General features: G+C 39.4%; 1 protein-coding gene across 8 annotated transcripts in view; it reads left to right on the forward strand.

Moving 5' to 3' along the window:
* CBLB (Cbl proto-oncogene B) overlaps window positions 1–18622 on the forward strand; it is a 210177-nt gene that overhangs the window by 133443 nt on the left and 58112 nt on the right. For all 8 annotated transcript variants that reach the window (XM_020897518.2, XM_020897522.2, XM_020897523.2 and 5 more), the window contains one exon: window positions 7515–7718. In XM_020897518.2, coding sequence (XP_020753177.1) covers window positions 7515–7718 — 204 coding nt within the window. The remainder of the gene's footprint in view (window positions 1–7514; window positions 7719–18622) is intronic.

The following is an 18622-nucleotide window of genomic DNA, read 5'->3' on the forward strand; positions in this document are numbered from 1 at the left end:
GTTATTTCCATGTTCTAGCTATTGTAAATAGTGCTGCAGTGAACAATGGGATACATGAGTCTTTTTCAACCCTGGTTTCCTCAGGGTGTATACCTAGGAATGGGATTGCTCAGTTATATGGTGGTTTTATTCCTAGTTTTTTAAGGAATCTCCATACCATATTCCATAGTGGCTGTATCAATTTACATTCCCATGAACAGTGGAAGAGGGTTCCCTTTTCTCTACACCCTCTCCAGCATTTATTGTTCGTAGACTTTTTGATGATGGCCATTCTGACTGGTGTGAGGTGATATCTCATTGTGGTTTTGATTTGCATTTCTCTAATAATGAGCAGTGTTAAGCATCTTTTCATGTGTCTGTTAGCCATCTGTATGTCTTCTTTGGAGAATAATGTCTGTTTAGGTCTTTTTCCCCCTTTTTGATTGGGTTGTTGTTTTTCTAGTATTGAGTTGTATGAGCTGCTTGTATATTTTGGAAATTTATCCTTTGTCATTTGTTTCATTTGCTATTATTTTCACCCATTCTGAAGGTTGTCTTTTCACCTTGCTTATAGTTTCCTTTGCTATGCAAAAGCTTTTACGTTTAATCAGAACTCTCCACCATGACCCATCCATCTTGGGTGGCCCTACATGTCATGACTCATAGTTTCTTGAGTTAGACAAAGTTGTGGTCCATGTGATCAGATTGGTTAGTTTTCTGTGATTGTGGTTTTTATTCTGTTTGACCTCTGGTGGAAAAGGATAAGAGTATTTTTAATTTCTGTAATTGTGTTTTTTGTCTCTGCATGTTTATTCTTTAATTCTTCTGCTGCTGCTGCTAAGTCACTTCAGTCGTGTCTCACTCTTCACGACCCCATGGACTGCAGCCTACCAGGCTTCTCCGTCCATGGGATGTTCCAGGCAAGAGTACTGGAGTGGGTTGCCATTGCCTTCTCCGTTAATTCTTCTAGGTCTTTGTTAATTGATTCTTGCATTTTCTCCATTTTGCTTTCAAAGTTTTTGATCATCTTTACTATCATTTTCCTGAATTCTTTTTCAGGTAATTTGCCTCTTTCCTCTTCATTTATTTGTACTTCTGTGTTTCTAGTTTGTTCCTTCATTTTTGTAGTATTTCTCTGCCTTTTCATTATTTTTTTTTTAACTTATGTTTGAAGTCTCCTTTTCCCAGGCTTCAAGGTTGAATTCTTCCTTCCTGTTGGTGTTTGTGCTCCTAAGGTTGGTCCAGTGGTTTGTGTAAGCTTCTTGTGGGGTGAGATTTGTACTAAGTTTTTGTTCATTTGTTCCTCTGATGGGCAAGGCTGAGTGAGGGGGTACTCCTGTCTGCGGATGACTGGTTTGTGTTTTTGCTTTGCCTGTTGTTTGGACGAGGCGTCCTGCACAGGGTGCTGCTGGTGGTTGGGTGATGCCGGTCTTGTGTTCCGGTGGTTTCCTCTTGTGTGAGTTCCCACTGTCTGATGCCCCCAGGGTCAGTTCCCTGGTGTCCAGGGTCTCGGTGTCAGTGCTCACACTCCAAAGGCTCGGGGCTTGATCCCTTCAAATTTTTCGCTTATTTGATAAGTCTCTAACATATACGATGAAAATTTTCAAGAATATATGTAGTGGATTCTCTGTTTAACTTCCGAGTGTATCAGGGCTGGCAAGGAGTCTCCTTAGGTGGACGCCAGAAATGCGCTGAGAAGGGAAGACAGCCCCGAAGCCCCTGGGTTCCTGGTGACCTTGTACAGCTCAGAGAATCCTGCGCAGTGCTCTGTGGAGACCAGTGACTGTCTCTTGTAGCCATCCTCGAAAACAGCCAGGATGCTAGATGTAATCTCTGCAAGGCCTCTGGCGCGGAGGTGCAGGCGGGAGTCCACGGCACGGGGACCAGCGGCAAGCCGCGCCAGGCCCCGGGGCGTCTCCTGCAGGCCCGGGCACAGTTGGTCCAGTAGTTTCAGACTCCCTGGGCTTTGGCTGCAGGGAGAGTCTGTTTGCTTCCTCGTTCATTCTTTTTAAAAATAATTTTAGTTCTTTATCTGTGGCTGTCTTAGGTCTTTGTTCCTCCACGGGCTCTGACTCCAGTGGTGGCGAGTGCAGGCTGCTCTGTGCTCGTGGCACACAGGCTTCTGACCGCCGTGGCTGCTCTCGTCGCCGAGGATGGGGGTCTGGGCGTGTGGACTTCAGCTGTGGCAGTGCCTGGGCTCTAGAGCGCAAGCTCAGCAGTTGTGCGTGGGCCTGCTTGCCCCGCACTGTGTGGGATCTTCCCAGACCAGGCTTTGAACCCATGTCTCCTGCATTGGTAGGCAGATTCTTTACCACTGACCTACCAGGGAAGCCCCCATTCTTTATAACAAGAATTTGCTGAGTTTTTGTGAGATATATTGTGCTCTGAAAATGCTTAGCCTGGACCCAAGGTACTGTCAGTATATGTATGTGTATTTATCTAGTTAGTTAGTTATTTGTTTATAGTTGTTTCATGTTTTAAAAAAAGATTTATTAACTTCTAATCTGTGTGAAGTATAGCACGGTAATATGCATTAGAAGTTACTGAGGTGGGAAACAGACACACACATAAAACCAGTAAAAATATGAAACGCCCACTCCAAAAGGGGACTCATGAAGTACTGTGTATTTTCTAGGACCCTCACTTTATACTGTATTTTCAGGAAGGCATGAAGTGATTGACTCTAAAGTATGCCTCCAAATAATCATCCAGAGTGCAAAATAAATTGTACTGTATGTTATATTTATCTTTAAAAAAATAAAAGGAAGTATGTAAGAGATAATATAGATCTGAACAATATTTAAACAAAGAATATGGAAGGTGACTGATATATAAACTTACAGTATTTATTGTTGCCAGGTGAATCTTAGTATTTTTTCATGAGCATCTTACATAGTTAGTTTCAGATGATGTAGAACTGGCTGTTAACTTTCTGTCTCTTTTGGTTTGGGAGGATTTATTTGAGGAAGTGAAATCTACTGAGTAAATCAGAATGGATGGAGTCCAAGTACTTCCTCTTAACTTTCTCAGAATATGAATTTTTTGGAGCTGATAGGAAGAGTTATTTATTGGTTCTTCTTCATTAACATATGTTCTACCATCTTACATCAAGTGTATGTTGACAGAAACGTTATTTTAATTATCAAGGTGCAATTCTGATCATTTTTATGTCTGTTGAAGACACTCTTTGTGTTTAATCAACCATCTGATAGAAACAAGGGTGAAGTACTAAAATAGCACCAAAATTTGAGAATTTGAGTACCAAATTTGAGAATATGGTCAAACCTAATTTTCATATGACAGTAGTCAGTTTGTAGAGAAAGTAGTGGATGAAATCATTTTGGAAGAGGCAAGTTGTGTGATCTATGTTTGCAAACGAAAATTGAAGTACATTGCAGCTGAATTTTGATCCTAGTAAGTAGTGTAAACTCTCAACAAAGATAAAGCTTAACAGAAAATATATTTTGTGACATATACCCATAAAGCAGCTACTCTTACATAAGTATTTGCATAGCATTATACTTGAAGGTAGGAGAGATGGCCAAAAACCTAAGTTCAGTTTTAGATGAACTGTTCCCAGTCTTTTTCTTGTAACATCAAAATACTGTAATTGCATATCACTTTCTCCTCTTTCCAAACACAGTCTTTTCAGTTATCCTTTATCAGGAAATAGATCACATAAACTGGAAGCTGTCTTTAACCAGACAACATGCAAACTGACCTTGGAGGTTCTAAGGAAGCCTGTGTAGGGGAATGCAGTTGCTTATTCATTCTAGCCACTGTGCTCAAAAGTAATATGATTTTAATTATTTAGATTGGATAGATTAATTGTAGTTATGGTAACCATATGTTAGGTCTTAAAAGACTTTCTGTTTTTTAGGTGCTTATACTAAAACACAAATGATTTATGTGACGTATAAGCCATGTCGCCAGGACTTCCCTGGTGGCTCAGGTGATAAAGCGTCTGCCTGCAATGTGGGAGACCCAGGTTGGATCCCTGGGTTGGGTATATCGCTTGGAGAAGGAAATGGCAACCCACTCCAGTACCCTTGCCTGGAAAATCCCATGAACAGAGGAGCCTGGTAGGCTACAGTCCATGGGGTCACAAAGAGTCGGACATGACTGACCGACTTCACTTCACTTCATGTGACATGTAGGATTTACTTCAGAATTATCCAGGGGTGGAGGGAGCAAGTGAACATATAGCTGAAACAGGATTCAGCATTAGTTGATAATTGTTGAAGTTGGGAGATAGGTGCATACAGATTTATTACACTTTTCTCTGTGCTTCTGTTTATGTTTGGAAATTTCTAATACTTTTTAAAAAACGTCTAAATGAATGAAGTGTCTACCTAGGCCCCAGAGTATTGCTTTCCACTCTTCATACATTAAAGACACAGGGAACATCAGCTCTTTTATACTTTAATTGTTTAAGTAAGCTAATGCCACTAAGTAAAACTAAAGAAAAACGCTGTACACCCATTTCTCCTACAACCTACTCCCCCCATCACCCACTCTCAGCCCTGGCAACTACCAATCTGTTCTCTTTATCTGAACTTACTTTTCTTTTGAATTAATTGATTTTTAGATTTCACGTGCAACAGAGATCATACTATATTTGTCTTTCTGTGGTTTATGTCTTACATAATGCCCTTCAGGTCCACCCATCTTGTGGCAAATAGCAAGATTTCATTCTATTTTATGGCCAAATTATATTCCATTGTATGTACATACCACAGTTTTTATCCACTGAAGGACACTTAGGTTGTTTCCATATCTTTGCTGCTATAAGTAATGCTGCAGTGAACTCAGGATGTACATCTATCTTTCCTAATTAGTGTTTTCATTTTCTCTAGGTAAACATCCAGAAGTGGGGTTTGGATGGATTGTATGGCAGTTCTATTTTTAACTTTTTGAGGCCCCTCCATACTGTTTTCCATAGTACCTGCGTTCATTTGCATTCCTGTCAGCAGTACACAGGGTTTTCTTTGTCCACTTCCTCTCTGACACTTGTTATTTCTAGTCTTTTTGATAATAGCCACCTCAGAGATGTGAGGGGATATGTCACTGTGGTTTTGATTTGCATTTCCCTGATGATTAGTAACACTGAATTTCATGTACTTGTTTGCCATGTGTATGTCTTTGAAAAAATGTCTATTCAGATCTGTCCATTTTTTCATCAGATTGTTAGTAGTTTGTTTTTGTCTTTTGTTTCCTGTTGAGTTGTATGAGTTCTTTTTATATTTTGGATGTCACTTGCAAATATTTCCTTCCATTCAGCAGGTTATCTTTTCACTTGTTGATGGTTTCCTTTGCCGTGCCCAGCCTTTTGAGTTTGATGTAATCCCACTTGTTGGTTTTTGCTTTTGCTGCTTTCAATTTTGGTGTCAGGTTAAAAAATTCACGCCAAGTTCTATGTCAAGGAGCTTACCACTTATATTTTCTTCTATCTGGAAGTTTTATGGTTTCAGTTCTTACTTTCAATTCTTTAATCCATTTTAAGTTAATTTTTATATATAGTATAAGGTAACAGTCAACTTTTATTAGTTTATTTGTGCCACATAACTCTGTTATCCTAACACAGTTTATTGAAGAGACTGCCCTTTTCCCACTGTATATTCTTGGCTTCTTTGTTATAAATTAATTGACCATATATCCATGGGTTCATTTCTAAGCTCTGTTCTGTTCTAGGGATCTATGTGTCTCTGTAAGCCAGTTCCATACTGCTTTAATTACTGTATTTATATCACTCTACTTAGGGCCCAGAGTACCACTTTCCATCATTCATGCTTTAAAGACTCGGAGAAGATTAGTTCTTTTGCATCTTGCTCTTTTATGTTAGAACTATCTATTTGAAATTTTCTTGTGTAAATCTGTAGGAAAATTCCCTGCAGGCACACAATATGGACCCCTTTTGCCTTTTATAATGAGGGGATTATACCTGGATGATAACCTATATTGAATGTGTACTTATAGTTCTTATTATCAAAAGATAGGAGAAAGGTTGAGTTTTCCTTAAATATTTGCTCCTGTGTTCGAAAATATCAATGTAAGATGGGAGAATTAAGTAACAGTTTTATTATCTGTAAAATGATGAAGCAGATAATTGAAGTGCCTTGAAGCCCACAAGACCTGAGCACATGTGGCCATACCCACCAGAGAATTTTGTAATAACCAGTCTGTATCTTTTCAACTCTTTTACCATTCCAAGTTTCTTTCCTATATTATGTAAGCAATAGATGAATAAAGAATTGTAGTTTTTTTTTTAATTAACCAATCCAACGAACATTTGTTTTTCTTGTTTTGACAATTTGTTTGGGAAAGGAGATGTTCGGTTTGTTAATCAGAGTAAGGCTTGGGAGAGAAGAAACCCACCACAGAATAAATCTACCACAGAATCTGACACAGAGTGTATCCTAACTCGTCCTGTGAGAGGAGAGTGAGAGTGTTATCCACCATTGATTTAGAGCATCACTGGAGGGCAGGTCGATCACCGAGTTCCCGTCGTACCAAGCAGATGGGACAGTCTTAAGTACCGAATGGTTTCTTTAAACATGTTAGCCCTTTTTATTCATAGTCTCATCTCTAAAATGATGCTCATTCATGCCATTTCTGCCTTTAATATGATCTTGCATTTTTACTGTTTAAAGTTGGGCTGTAATACAGAAACAAAAAGATAGTGATAAATGTCATATACCATCGGTCTCTAAAAGCCGGCCGTATCTGCAGGGCGAGAAAACAGTCATTGCATTTTTCTACCAATTGTGAATTCTTAATGTAGTTTGTCTTTTAAAAATGGAATTGGGAGATTTTTTGAAAACGTTAGTAATTAATAAATGAGTTTCTGGCCCCAAAGTATTTGCACAGATTTTTTTTTTTTTTTTTTGCAGTATCTAGTTTGGAAGCAAGATGAGGGGCAAACTGTGTTAACTCACATGTTACTGCATCCACATGGGCTGTGTCAGGGCGATCCCCACTGATTGCTTACAAATCAGGACTTCAAAAGACCTCAGCAGTCATAGTGGAAATATTAGCCACAGTGATGTGCACCGGAGCTTTTCTCAGAATTGATTTTGAAATGTATTGTTCCAAATGTTTGTTCCACTTCTTTTATGAAGGAAATTTTGATCAAAATGTCCTTTTTATCAAATGTTTAATTAGGACTGCTGCCTTTTGGTAATGAAGGATATGAGTCAATTTTCAGTTTTCTGCAGGACTCTATAAAGTTTTGATACATTAAAATTGTAAATGAACATTCAGTAAAGCTAGGCTCTTTTTCTTTGGCAAATCAAAGGTTTTGTTAAAGAAATTTTTGTTTGAAAATTTGAAATAATGAGCATTTATTTTGTTGGCTGTGTTCTACTCCACCACCTTCAAGACTGACCTTCCCACAACCCCACTGCCTATCTCGAAACCCTCTTTTTTCCCAACTTCTTTTTTTTGTAGTTGTGTATAGTTTTTATATGGTTGGCCCCTGTCTGTTTTGTTTTATTTTCGAACAGAGCCCAATCAGTATGACTTTTGTGTTTGTTCAGGAGTCAGACGGCCAGGGTTGCCCATTCTGTCGCTGCGAAATAAAAGGGACGGAGCCCATCATTGTGGACCCCTTTGATCCGAGGGATGAAGGATCCAGGTGCTGTAGCATCATCGACCCTTTTGGAATGCCGATGTTGGACTTGGACGATGATGATGACCGGGAAGAGTCCTTGATGATGAATCGGTTGGCAAATGTTCGAAAGGTAAACTAGGTTTTTTTCACGTGTTGTGTGGACATGAAAAAAAAAATGATGCTGTCACGAGTAGGGTATGACTGAGTTTGCTTGGGTTTGAGAAAGAAAGCTGCTGGAATCAATCAAAAGAAAGATGAAGATATAAGTAATGTTGAAAGACTGATGGAATCATTGGGAGAGAAAGAACTAAACTACTTCCAGTGCTCTTGCTGGTTTTAAACTCCAAAAATGAGAGATGGTGAGAGCCTTCATATAGAATTAAACATCATCTGAGACTGGCGGTAGCATATCCATGAAGAAAATTGAAGAAAGGAAATTGTTAAAATTAGAAGTGATGATATTACCTTTGTGAATTTACCATAGTGTGGGGTTTGCTTATCCATACTGCTGTCAGGAAATTAACTTTGTCAGTTCACTGGGAATGGATGCTACTACCCAGTTTATGTAACCAAGCCCACAGGGACTTGTCAGTGAACCAGAAGGCCAGAAGAGTAATTAACAAACGAGAAATGTAATGATCCAGAGAACTGGACTCTGAGCTGTCAGGCTATTCTCTGTGTAAAAAGATACGTGAAATTCAGCATACACTCAGAAGTGATTGAGTGATACTTGCTCTTAAAATGAGAGAAATGGCAACGAGTGGTATGAAAGGGTTGGCACACGCAGTACGAAGGTGCCCGCCTTCCTTCTGACTCCGGGCAGGCATGGCTTATCAGTCACGGTCCTCATCCGTGCTGAGTTCAGACTCGGCCTGAGCAGCCTCGGAGATCCTCTGCTCTGATTTGTCAGGACACGGCAGGTAATATGCCACCTGTTTGCCGTCTGTGTAGGTAGAGTGGTGATGACGTGTAAGGGCACCGGGCCGTGTCTGCCACGTGCATCCGGGTCTCCGAGCTAGGGAGACACTTAATCCAGGAGACGGATGCGGTGGTTGGGGGTTACTGCTGCTTTAGGGCCATGTCACGCTTTATTTCTTGGCCCTCCCGCATTTTGTATTCCGCTGTTCCATGCTTGCCATGTGTACCGAATACTTGTCCTTAGGATTTGTTTTTACTCATTTTTAATTGGAGGATAATTGCTTATGATGTTGTGCTGGTCACTGCTGCACAACGGTGTGAATCAAATTTCAGTAAACGTATCCACCCCCTTCTTGAGCCTCCTTCCCACCCCCCTCATCTTACCCCTCTCGGTCATCATAGGGCACTAGCGGAGCGCCCTGTTATATAGCAGCTTCCCGCTAGCTATCTGTTTTACACATATTTACTATCTGGCCCTTTAAGAAAAACACTTCCATTCCCAGATCTAGGACACTTTAAAGCATTTAAAGAATGTTTATTGAATGCATGGATAATAGGGGATGACAGAAAAGTATTTCAGACAAGTACAACAGCTGAAGTAGTTCCAGTGAACTTGATGGTAATGTTTTCTAGCTAGGAAACAGGCATTTTCAATTTTCTTTACTAAATGGGCTTTCTCCTTTCAGTGATTCATGTCAGAGGACGGGAAAAGGGCCATAAGAGTAATTCTTTCAAGAGCTTTGTGCACCTTACTGGTTGGGAGGAAATAGTGTTTACCCTGCATGAGTCTGGGAAAGGTGGCAGTTTCAGCCTGATTTCCCCTGGAGTGAGTCGAGGCTGGGGCTTTGGTTCAGCCGTGGCCCTGACCATTGAAGGGAATCACTGGTAACATAACGTGAGTGCAGGACAGTCGGAGATGACACTGGTGGTTTTCCCTGGCCTTTCACGCACTCTCAAACCATGCACGTCTTGTTCTCTCTGGCATGCTGGTGGACTTTCTGTTGAGGGAGCTGAGAAATTTTGACAATGATCTTCTCTTTAGTTTATCCCCAAAAAGAGAAGACTGGTGCTGCTCTCAGACTTTCTTGTCCCAGAAGCCAGCAGTGTTATTGAACAAAGCTGTCACTCCAGTCAGCGTCATTTCTTTACTTTCCAGGAGCAGTTAGATTGAAGAAACTTAAAGAACTCGTAATTATTTGTTTTTAAATTGAGGAATCATGTTTCAATTATATGTCTTTCTAACTGGCCTACCTCTTATCAATTAAACTGATTGTGAATTTTATAATATTTCATAAATCACTGCCACTTTACTTTCAATAAAACCTAAATTTTACTGTAACTGCAAGCATCAGTTCTTTCTGAATAATTGGGAAAAACAGTGCTATGGTATTATGTTCCTATAGCATTTTATAGGTACTTTCGTTTCAAGAGTTACACTAAATTGTTATGTTTTATTCAGAGGATGTCTTCTGCATTAGACTGTTCTTAAGGCCAGTGCCAATATCTTATTTATCTTTGTGTTTCTTAGTGCCTAGACATATATTAAGTGAAATAATAAATGCACATGCATGTTCACATGGTCTGTGAGGACAGTGGCCTGATTTTAAGCATCTTTTTCATTCCAGTCTGAAGACTTGGGTATATCTGTGCAAAATACCAAATTACAGATTTTATGCAGTTTTGTCTTCAGCTGAGGTTATAAACAAATACCACAGATCATTTTGACACACTAGCTCTCCTACTTGATTTTCTTCCACTCTGTTATCATTCTGTTGCCTCATTCATTCTTTGATTTATTCATTTTAAAAACATTTCATTCTCTCAACTCCGTGAGTGACTGTCAGTCATTGTCCAGCGTAAGGAATTAATTCTCTTTTATCTGCCATTTCAAATACTCTTCACCTTTCCCTTCTTTTCCAACTATATTGTGAAACTGTTCCTGTCTGTCTGAAGCATATTACATTCTTCAAATTAGTAATGCTTCTATCAAAGCATAGAGAACTGAGCTGTTTGTATATTCCTGTTGTCATGGTGATATCTGCAGCTGGAATTTATAAGGAGTAGCATACTGAAGCTATAGAATGTATTTTTTATTGTTTGTTTTGTAAGTTTATTTAGGAATGCTAATCTTACAGAAACAGGAAGAAACTATAAATATATAATACAGTGTGTTAGTTGCCTTTCTAGATGTAGGCTATTTTATGAGTTTCACTAGAAGCTGTTTTAGGTTCTGCTTGAAATTGTACCGTTGCTTGAGTCCTGGAGCTGTCTGAATTTCTCGGATAATTGGATCAGAGTGAGCCCTTAGAGGAAGTCCAGGGTGTGATAGGTAAGATCAAATCCTTTCTGATTTTAGTCAGATCAAAGCTAAGAAAAGGTATCAGTTGCTAGGTCAGAATTTTGCTTCGTTTTGCCAGAGGTGTAAAGAATCTCCACAGTTCCTTAACAGTTATTTTGACAGAACATATTATTCACAAAATACATAAATTACAAACAAGTGAAGATTTGGTACAAATACGTTGATAGACTGACCTAGTATGTGAACCGAGATTAATTTCCTTGGTCTTAAACTTCATATTATCTTAAAACAGTATTTAAAATTTTAGTGAGTGACCACATAAGAGGAAAATCAGGTGTGACCAGAGGTCAAAGGAATTATTATTCCTTTATCTTTTTTTGTACATCCTCCTAATGCTCCCATCACTAATTAAAATACATGTTGCTAATTGAAAACTTAATATATCATTTAATTCTTCCTTTTCCTAATGTGTGAAGAAAGAGTGCATAGTACTCCTATTTTGAGCAAAGAATTCATGTGTATAGATCACAGTGGTTTTGCAGTATTCTTAGGGTAGTATGACCTTTTTAACGTGACTTAGATTTCAACCACAGGGCTGGAGCAGTAAGAACAAAATTGACAACAAAAGTGAAATTCAGAAATAACCAGACATTTGAAATGTAGACCATGGTTTTCAAGTCTGGGCGAGTTCTACCTTCTGAAGGTATTGAGAAATATGTGGGGACACTTTCATTGTCACAGTGACCAAGAGATCAAGGGACCCACTGACATTTAGCAGATGGGGTCAGAGATGCAAGTATCCTCCAACCGGCGGGACAGACGCATCTAGGAACGCTGACACTGATGCGCGCTAGTGGTTCTCCTCTCCTCGCGTGCGACACAGGCGAAGTCCTGAATGGCAGCAGGCAGTCCACAGTCACAGGTTATTGTTTGCCGTGTGACTGCATTGTTTCTCAGTTTCTTAAAGCTCTCCATGCAAATGAGTAGCGTTTTCTTTATTAGTATGTGGATATCAAAGGAAAAAACTACCTTGTCCAAGTGTGATGCGATGATACAGCGGACCTTGAAGACCCTGTCGCGCGTTCCGCAGTAGTAGTTTGAACGTGTAGTAGTTCAGAAGAGGCAAGCACTTGATTTCTGGACTGAGCGTGGGGTTGGCCGCCTGTGGTGTAGACTGTGAGCCCTGGCGGGCACGCTTCGCTCTCGTTCTCAGAGACTTGCATGGTGCCTCGCACACAGCCGAGGCCTCGGGGAAAGTTTTGTTTTTCATCTGCTTGGTTGAGTGATCAGCGGTGACGCTGGTAACTAAACGGTCCTAAGGAGAGCTGCGGTCCCTGGCGTCCAGCAGCCTGGGTTCATGTTCCAGTTCCGCTCCTTGGCATTTGTGAGCCGTCCGTCGGTTATCTAACTCCCCTTGCCTCAGTGACCCTGTCCGTGAAAACTTCAGGGTTGAAATTAAATGAGTTAACTCATGTAAAGCCATTAGAACAGTGCTGGTAGATAGTAAACATTAAGTATCAGTTGTTACTAACATCATTCTTTATATAGTGTTATTCAAGACTCCTACAATTATGGCTGTACTTCTGAGAATTAACTGTTTGTATTTTTGAGATGTCTGTAGAAGTATTTTTTCTTTCAGATACTGCCATATGTCATTGTTCAGAAAGAAAGAGACATTACAATGGGATTGGTTTGGCAAGAGCTTGGCTGTATTTCTTTATTAATGTATGCATAATTATGATTGCATATTTGTATTATGCATTGTATTTGTATATGCATATATTGCATATAATGTATGCATAATTATAATTGGCCCCATTAAACTTACCCTACAACTACCTTGTTGTACTAACAGTCACTGAAGACAGTGACTGTACTTCGTGTGCAGTTACTGAGTCATGTCTGACTCTTTGCAATACCATGGACAGCAGCACTCCAGACTTCCCTGTCTTCACTGTTTGTTCAAACACGTCCATTGAATCAGTGATGCCATCCAACGATCTCATCCTCTGTCGCCCCCTTTTCCTCCTGTCCTCAATCTTTCCCAGTGTCGGTCTTTTCCAGTGAGTCAGTTCTTCGCATCAGGTGGCCAAAGTATTAGAGCTTCAGCATCAGTCCTTCCAGTGAATATTCACGATTGAGTTCCTTCAGGACTGACTGGCTTGATTTCCTTGTAGTCCAGGGGACTCTCAAGAGTCTCTCCAGCACCACAGTTTGAAAGCACCAGTTCTTCGGTGCTCAGGACTTCCTTATGGTCCAGCTCTCCCGTAGTACAACTACCTTGTAGGGTTAAAACTCAGAGAAGGCAGAGTTGGCAGCATATCAGCTGAGATACTATCTTAAGGACAGAATAATTTAGGTAAGTTTACAGCAGCCTTATTTTCTACAGAAGTGTATTCAAATGATTAAGTGCAGGTAGCTCAGCACTCTGTAATGACCTACGTGTATGGGAAGAGAATCTGAAGAGTGGATCTGTGTGTAACTGATCCACTTGGCTGTAGCAGAAACTAACACAGCGTTGTAAGTCAACTGTACCTAGTCAAATAAAGTTAATTTTAAGAAACGACTAAGTACATGTTCTCTCAAGTAGGATGAAGAACTTAAGTAACTAAATAGCAGTTGCTTATTGTTCAAAGCAACTGTAGTTTGCAAGCAGTAGGGCTTTCCCATGAGGGCATTTTTCAGTGACTAGACAGAATTCCCATAATTCCCAGGATGTTCTTGTTTCTTAGCCATTTTTATGGAAATATTTCTAAATTATATGTCACCCTTCCCTGACTTCTCAAAATTGGTTATGCAGCTGAATGAACCGAAGGGCATAAGAAGCCCCTATAGTCAACGTGACATACTTCTTAAGGCTTACATTTTGCTACAGGATTTAAGGGGAAGTTGCACACAGACAGTGGAACCATAGCTTTGAATTAATATCACATGTATATTTGGATCAGAATGCAAAACTCATATAAATGTTTAAAGTAAAATATGAAACTTCACAGAAATTTCAGGGCTATGGAGGCTGGTCACAGGCTAGGAGATTATGTCCGTCTTGTAAAAGGCACTTCAGGGAGAAGCAGTGTAGCTCTAAGTGGTTAATAATGTTTAACATTTTAGTGGAGAGGGCCCTTGGGGTTATTCCACTTGCAAGGCTGTTTGCACTTCTTTACAGTAGACCCTACTGGCAGTTTTATTGACTACCTCCCTGTCACACCTCAGAGAGATTTTAGCGCTTAATCCAGTCAGTATTCCTCCATATGTAACTTTCTAATCATTTTCCTCCTCTTCATTGCTCATAATTTGGAGTATCTAAAAAATTTACAAAAGCTATTAGTGGAATGTAAATAATAATAATAATGTAACATAGTAAACCTCAGTTTACACAAAAAAGTAATATCCATATTCTTAGTAAGTTAGCAAGGTGCTTATTTCTTGTTACTGTTCCTAGAGGGAGAAATGCAGAATTTTTCCATTGAGATGACTTTTCTTTCTTTGATTGGTTTTTGTTTTTTAGAAGACTTTTAGAGCATTTTTAGGTTCACAGACAAATTGAGGAAGATGTACACAGATTTCTCATGTTCCCCCTGCCTCCCCCTATTATCAGCACCCGCTGCCAGACTCACGTTTGTCATAATTGATGAACCTACACGGGCACATCATTATTGTCTAAAGTCCATAGTTTACAGTAGGGTCACTTGTGGTACTGTATGTTCTGTAAGTTTGCAGAAATGTATAGTGTCAAGTACAGCATCATGCAGAGTATTTTCACTGCCCTGAAAGTCCTGTGTTCTGCCTGCTCATCTGCCCACAGAGCCCTCCAGCAGCCGTTGCTCTTTTTACTGTCTTAACAGCTTTGCCTTTTCCAGGATGTCATCATAGTTGGAATAATAGCGTATGTAGCCTTCTCAGATTAGCTTCTTTCACTTGAGCGTGAACTTGAACATGAAGTCGCTCAGTTGTGTTTGACTCTTCGCAACCTCATGGACTCTAGCCCGCCAGGCTCCTCTGTCCATGGGATTCTCCAGGCAAGAACACTGGAGTGGGCTGCCATTTCCTTCTCCAGGGGATCTTCCCAACCCAGGGATAGAACCTGGGTCCTCCCACATTGCAGGCAGACTCTACCCTCTGCGCCCCCAAGGAAGCTCTTTCACTTACTAGTATGCATTTAAATTTCCACTATGTCCTTTCCTAGCTCAGTGTGGCTCATTTCTTTTTGCACTAATAATATTCCATTATTTGGTTGTACCACAGTTTGTTTATTACCCATTCACCTACTGAAGGACATCTTGGTTGCTTGCAAGTTTTGGCAATTAGGAATAAAACATTTATAAACATCTATATGCAGTTTTTTCCATGAACAGTTTTCAGCTCCTTTGGGTAAATATCAGGGAGCAGGATTGCTACATTGTATGTTAAAAGTATGTTCAGTTTTGTAAGAAACCACGGAACTCTTCCAAAGAAGAATAAGAGTTTTTGTTTTTACCACCTCCTCATTAGCATTTGACATTGTCAGTGGTTTGGATTTCATAGTAATATCTCATTGTTATTCTAATTTACATTTCCCTGATGACATATGATGTGTAGCATCTTCTCATATAGTGATTTTTCCGTCTGTATTATCTTTGGTGTGATATTTGATAAGGTCTTTGGCTCATTTGAAAAATCTGATTGTTCCTTGTTGTTGAGTTTTAAGAGTATTTTGTATATTTTACATAAGTCCTTTCTCAGATGTATATTTTTCAAAGATGTTCTTCTAGTCTGTGGCTTTTTTTATTTACTTGATAGTTTCTTTCACAGAATAGAAATTTTTCATTTTAATGATGTCATGGATGGCAACTTTGGTGTTGAATCTAAAAAGTGATCATCAAAGTCATCTTTTAATATGGGGCTTCTACCATATTGTCTTCTAGGAGCTGTATAATTTTGCATTTTACATTTATGTTTGTGGCCCATTTTGTGTTCATTTTTGTGAAAGAATAAGGTCTGTGTCTGGAATTTTCTTTGCATATGGCTGTCCTGTTCTTTAGCACCACTTGTTGAGAAGAGTATCTTTACTACATTGTGTTACCTTTGCTCTTATGTCAGAGATCAGTCGACTGTATTTTGGAGGATCTATTTCTGTTTCATTAATGTATTTGTCTATTCTTCTGCCAGTATCACAGAATCTTGATTAGTTTAGCTTTTTGGTGGGTCTTGAAGTCAAGTAGTGTTGATCTTCCAACTTTCTCCTCCTTTGTTCTGTGGCCTATTCTGGGTCTTTTGTCTCTATCTAAACTTCAGAATCGGTTTGACTATATCTAAAGTATTACTTGCTGGGATTTTAATTGGGATTGCATTCAGTCTATAGATAAGGTTGGGAGCACTTTTCTTTTTCACTACAAATTCCTCCCTAAATTCCTACATATTGAGACTTCTTGAAGTGCAGCTGTGGATAAGCAGGATAACTATGAAATGACCGTATTATTGCTCTTATACCATGTTCCACATGTAAGCATTTGTTGTCTAAAAAGGAACAATGCTACAGTACTCCAAAATAGACAACACAAATCATTCGGATGTCTGTCTGAGCATTTTCAGTATACCCTTTTAATATCTAGCAATTCACCCAATTAAAATCAAGACCATCTCATTATTTAAACATACTAGGCATTTGGGAATTACTTAAATATTAAATTAGACATTATAAATGACACATGGGTATGTGTTTGTATAAATATTTCTGTAATGGATATCTTCTGAATAATATACTGTGTGGGCTATTAAAATCTTGATTTTGTTATGTTCACAAATGACTATGAGTAAAGAATAACCAAAGGAATAGTTAGAATGAAAATAGAATATTTTAATTCTATTGTATTAGAATATTTTACTTAGAATATTTTATTTTCTATGGTAAGTTTTATCAGTGTCCTTCATTAATTTTCACGTATTTAAGAGAAATGTTGTCCTTTTAATCATCCTTATAACTTGTATCTGCCTTGTTCAGACATGAAAATTCATTAAGTAAAGATCTTCTTAGAAATACTATAAATTTGACTTTGATTATCGCTGGGATTGTCAGAACTCTCATCTTATTAGTGATTGGAGAGATTTTCTCTTATCCTGTTTTTAATAATTGCCTGGCAGGGTTTGAAGTTTCTTACCAGATGTTTTTCTATTTCCATAATAATGGGTCTTATTAATAAGGCTTTTAAAAAATCTCTCTTTAAAAGGTGTGGATAAAATGAAGAGTGACTGAAATACAATGAGTCCTCGATTATTTTTGGTAATTGCTGAGCATGCTGAGAGGAGCTTTTGACTACTTCTTGGGCCTTTTCTCTCAGGATTTTCTGTTAAAATTGCAAATTCAGATTTCTCTGTTTTTTGTGATAGTTATTCGCCTCCTATTCTAAGTGCTAAAGAATTCTGTAAATTTTGTCAGAAAAATAAAGAACATTTTATCATTTTATGAGGCAAAGGATTTGAAGAAATTGGTGAGCATGTAGACACATAAAAGAAACAAATGTGGTCTTTAAATTTCTAGAGCACCAGGACTCCAGAGCTGTTAAAGGCAGCTCATCAACAACCAGTATTAAAGAACTTAAGAGAATATGTTAGTTAGACAAATAGGCTGGTGTGATGATAATGTCCCAAAGAAAGGGATAGCCTGGTGTGCTGCAGTCCATGGGGTCACAAAGCCTCAGATACAACTGAGTGACTGAACTGAACTGATGATAATACAGGCAGGAATCAAGGCGCTCAGCTTTTATATTTTAAAACGAGCGGAAATGGGGTGAGGGGTGGAAAGAGCATATGTTCTGAAGTTCTGAATACAAGGGTTGTTTTCGTTCAGTCACTCAACTGTGTCTGACTCTTTGCGACACCATGGACTGCAGCATGCTGGGCTTCCCTGTCCTTCACCATCTCCTGGAGCTTGCTCAGGCTTGTGTCCATTGAGTCAGTGATGCCATCCAACCATCTTGTCCTCTGTTGTCCTCTTCTCCTCGTGCCTTCAATCTTGTACAGCATCAGGGTCTTTCTAATGAGTTGACTCTTTATATCAGGTGGCCAAAGAATTGGAGCTTCAGTGTCGGTCCTTCCAATGAATATTCAGGACTGATTTCCTTTCGGATTGACTGGTTGGATCTCCTTGCAATCCCAGGGACTCTAGAGTCTTCTTCAACACCACAGTTCATAAGCATCAATTCTTTGGCGCTCAACCTTCTTTATGGTCCAACTCTCACATCCATACATGACTACTGGAAAAACCATAGCTTTGACTATACAGACCTTTGTCGACAAAGTAATGTCTCTGCTTTTTAATATGCTGTCTAGGTTTGTCATAGCTTTTCTTCCAAGGAGCAAGTGTCTTTTAATTTCATGGCTGCAGTCACCATCTGCAATCATTTTGGAGCCCCCCAAAATAAAGTTTCTCACTGTTTCCATTGTTGCCCCATCTACTTGCCATGAAGTGATGGGACCGGATGCCATGATCTTAGTTTTCTGAATGTTGAGCTTTAAGCCAGCTTTTTCACTCTCCTCTTTCACCTTCATCAGGAGACAGTTTAGTCACTCTGCTTTCTGCCGTAAGAATGGCCATCTGCATATCTGAGTTTGTTGATGTTTCTCCCTGCAGTCTTGTCTAGCTCGGGCTTCACCCAGCCCGGCATTTCACGTGATGTGCTCTGCATGTTGTTAGGTGAGCAGGGTGACCGTAGACAGCCTTGGTGTACTCCTTTTGCAATTTGGAGCCAGTCCATTGTTCCCTGTCCTGTTCTAACTGTGGCTTCTTGACCTGCGTACAGATTTTTCGGGAGGCAGATGAGATGGTCTGGGATTCCCAT

Source organism: Odocoileus virginianus, chromosome 25 (assembly GCF_023699985.2).
Source record: "Odocoileus virginianus isolate 20LAN1187 ecotype Illinois chromosome 25, Ovbor_1.2, whole genome shotgun sequence".
In the NCBI taxonomy this organism is placed as follows: domain Eukaryota; kingdom Metazoa; phylum Chordata; class Mammalia; order Artiodactyla; family Cervidae; genus Odocoileus; species Odocoileus virginianus.